Below are 2,211 nucleotides of genomic sequence, written 5' to 3'. Positions count from 1 at the left end.
AGACACAGAATTCAAAGCAGGCTACAGGCTCTGAGCTGTCAGCAGAGAGCCCGACGCAGGGCCCATACCAACGAACTGTGAGATTATGACCTGAGCCAAAGTCGACGCTCAACCGACTGAGCCACCCATGCACCCCAATAGGATGCATATTATAATAGAATAGCAAGGCAAAATGAACAAAAAGAACACACTTCACTAGAACCTTCATTTCTCCCATCTATAAATCTGGAAAAGCAAGACTTATTTCCTCCCCAAAATCTTCCTCAATGCTTTCTTTACATCCTTGTTTCTCAGACTGTATATTAAAGGGTTCAGCATGGGGATCACTGTGGTGTAAAACACTGAGGATACCTTCTCCTGTTCCAGGGAGTTACTGGAAGGGGGTTTGAAATACATGAATGTGATAGACCCAAAGAAGAGCGCCACAGCCATGAGATGAGAGCTGCAAGTTCCAAAAGCTTTGGACCGGCCCTCTGAGGATTGAATGTGGAGGATGCTATAGAAGATGAAAGCATAGGAAATGAAGACAGCTAGTGTGGGCACCAAGGTGTTAAATCCCCCAATGACAAAAAGCATAAGCTCATTGAGGTGTGTATTGGAGCAAGAGAGATTGAGGAGAGGAAGGACATCACAGAAGTAATGGCTGATGATGTGGGATCTGCAGAAAGACAGTTTCATCATGGCACTTGTATGGGCCACAGCAGAGAGAAAGCCCAGGATGAAGGCAACCAGCACAAGCAGTGAGCAGACCCGAGAGGACATGATCACATTATAAAGCAGGGGGCTACAGATGGCAACGTAGCGATCATATGCCATCACAGTCAGGAGGTAACCCTCAGCCACTACAAAAACTACAAAGAAAAACAGCTGTGCCATGCATTCAGAGTAAAGGATCATATTCTTCTTCCCTAAGAAGTTCACCAGCATTTTGGGGGTAATGACTGAGGAATAGCAGAGATCGATGAAGGATAAGCTGTTGAGGAAGTAGTACATGGGGGTGTGCAGCAAAGGGCTTACTGCAATCAGGAGAATCAAGCCCAAGTTCCCCACTACTGTCACTATATAGGTTCCCAAGAACAGGAGGAAGAGAGGCAGCTGGAGCTCTGGCTGTTGTGTTAAACCCACTAGCACAAACTTAGTTGCCGTGGAAAGATTTCCTGCAACCATTCTTCTCTAGAGAGCTCTGTGGAAATGGAAAATAAGGAGTATATTAACATGGATCTTTACTTTCAGTCTAAACAAAATCAGACTTGAAAAAGGAAGGTCAACAGGAACAATAACTGAATCATAGCTCTCATTATTATTGGTCTTGTTTTCCTAAAGCAACCTGTGCTATTTTTATATTAGTATACACTTTTTCTTTTCCTTTGTTTCCCCCTTCCATTCACAGAGCCTTTAATGAACGCCTCCCCAGTTAACTTTCTATGTGCTTATATAATTTTACACACAAACACACACACACACACGTTTTGTCATTTGCTTAGAATGCAGGATAATATTATTACACACAACTTATTTTTGCATCTTCCCTTCTCATTCAAAAAAACTTTTAGAATTTTCTTCCAAGGCAACTGATGATAGTGGTGTAATATTCAGTGATATAGATATACCACTATATATTATATCTTCTTATTGATGTGTTATCTTTTTCTGTGTTAAAAAATTGCTACTATCAAATACATCTTCATCTAAAAATGTACACATTAAAAAATGTACACAAATACACATATTAGTGTTTTATTTCTATGGAATAATTTCCCAAGAGATATTCATGGGTCAAAGAATTTGTAAATTTTACTTCATATAAATAGTACATTGATTTCCAGAAAACTATAATAATACACATTTTTTATGGGAATACATAAGTGCCTTTTTTCCTGCATCCTCACCAGCAATATGTATTATCTGCTTTTGCCAGTGTGTTGAGTGTGCCATGGTAAGTCATTATTGCATTAATTTGTCCTTTTTGTCTTCTAATGAATGTATCGTAGGATACTGGCCATTTGAACTCATTCTATAAATTGCCCATTGTGTTATCACTTTCTTCATAATTGGTGTATTAGAGAAATTAACCTGTCTGTCCTCTGAATTGTGATATTATTCTCAAATTTATTGTTGTGGGAGCCCGACAGTGACCACGAGAAAGAGTGGTTAGGGAAGCGGAGATGTGCCTGCAAATGGGACTCTCTGCTTGGGCAGATCATGCCTGCA

General features: G+C 40.1%; 1 protein-coding gene across 2 annotated transcripts in view; it reads right to left on the bottom strand.

The window, feature by feature from the left end:
* Window positions 1-240: 240 nt before the first annotated feature.
* The window catches only part of LOC120243945 (olfactory receptor 8D1), a 3,658-nt gene continuing 1,687 nt past the window's right edge, over window positions 241-2,211 (bottom strand). The window contains exon 2 of one of the 2 annotated variants that reach the window (XM_039250195.1): window positions 241-1,171. In XM_039250195.1, coding sequence (XP_039106126.1) covers window positions 241-1,171 — 931 coding nt within the window. Of the gene's footprint in view, window positions 1,174-2,211 lie in introns of those variants that run through there. The other variant, XM_039250196.1, reaches the window with a different exon arrangement.

This window comes from Hyaena hyaena, unplaced genomic scaffold (assembly GCF_003009895.1).
Source record: "Hyaena hyaena isolate Hyena2069 unplaced genomic scaffold, ASM300989v1 scaffold_364, whole genome shotgun sequence".
Lineage (NCBI taxonomy): Eukaryota > Metazoa > Chordata > Mammalia > Carnivora > Hyaenidae > Hyaena > Hyaena hyaena.
The sequence above is the reverse complement of the archived record's forward strand: the minus strand, read 5'-3'. Positions and strand labels throughout refer to the sequence as shown.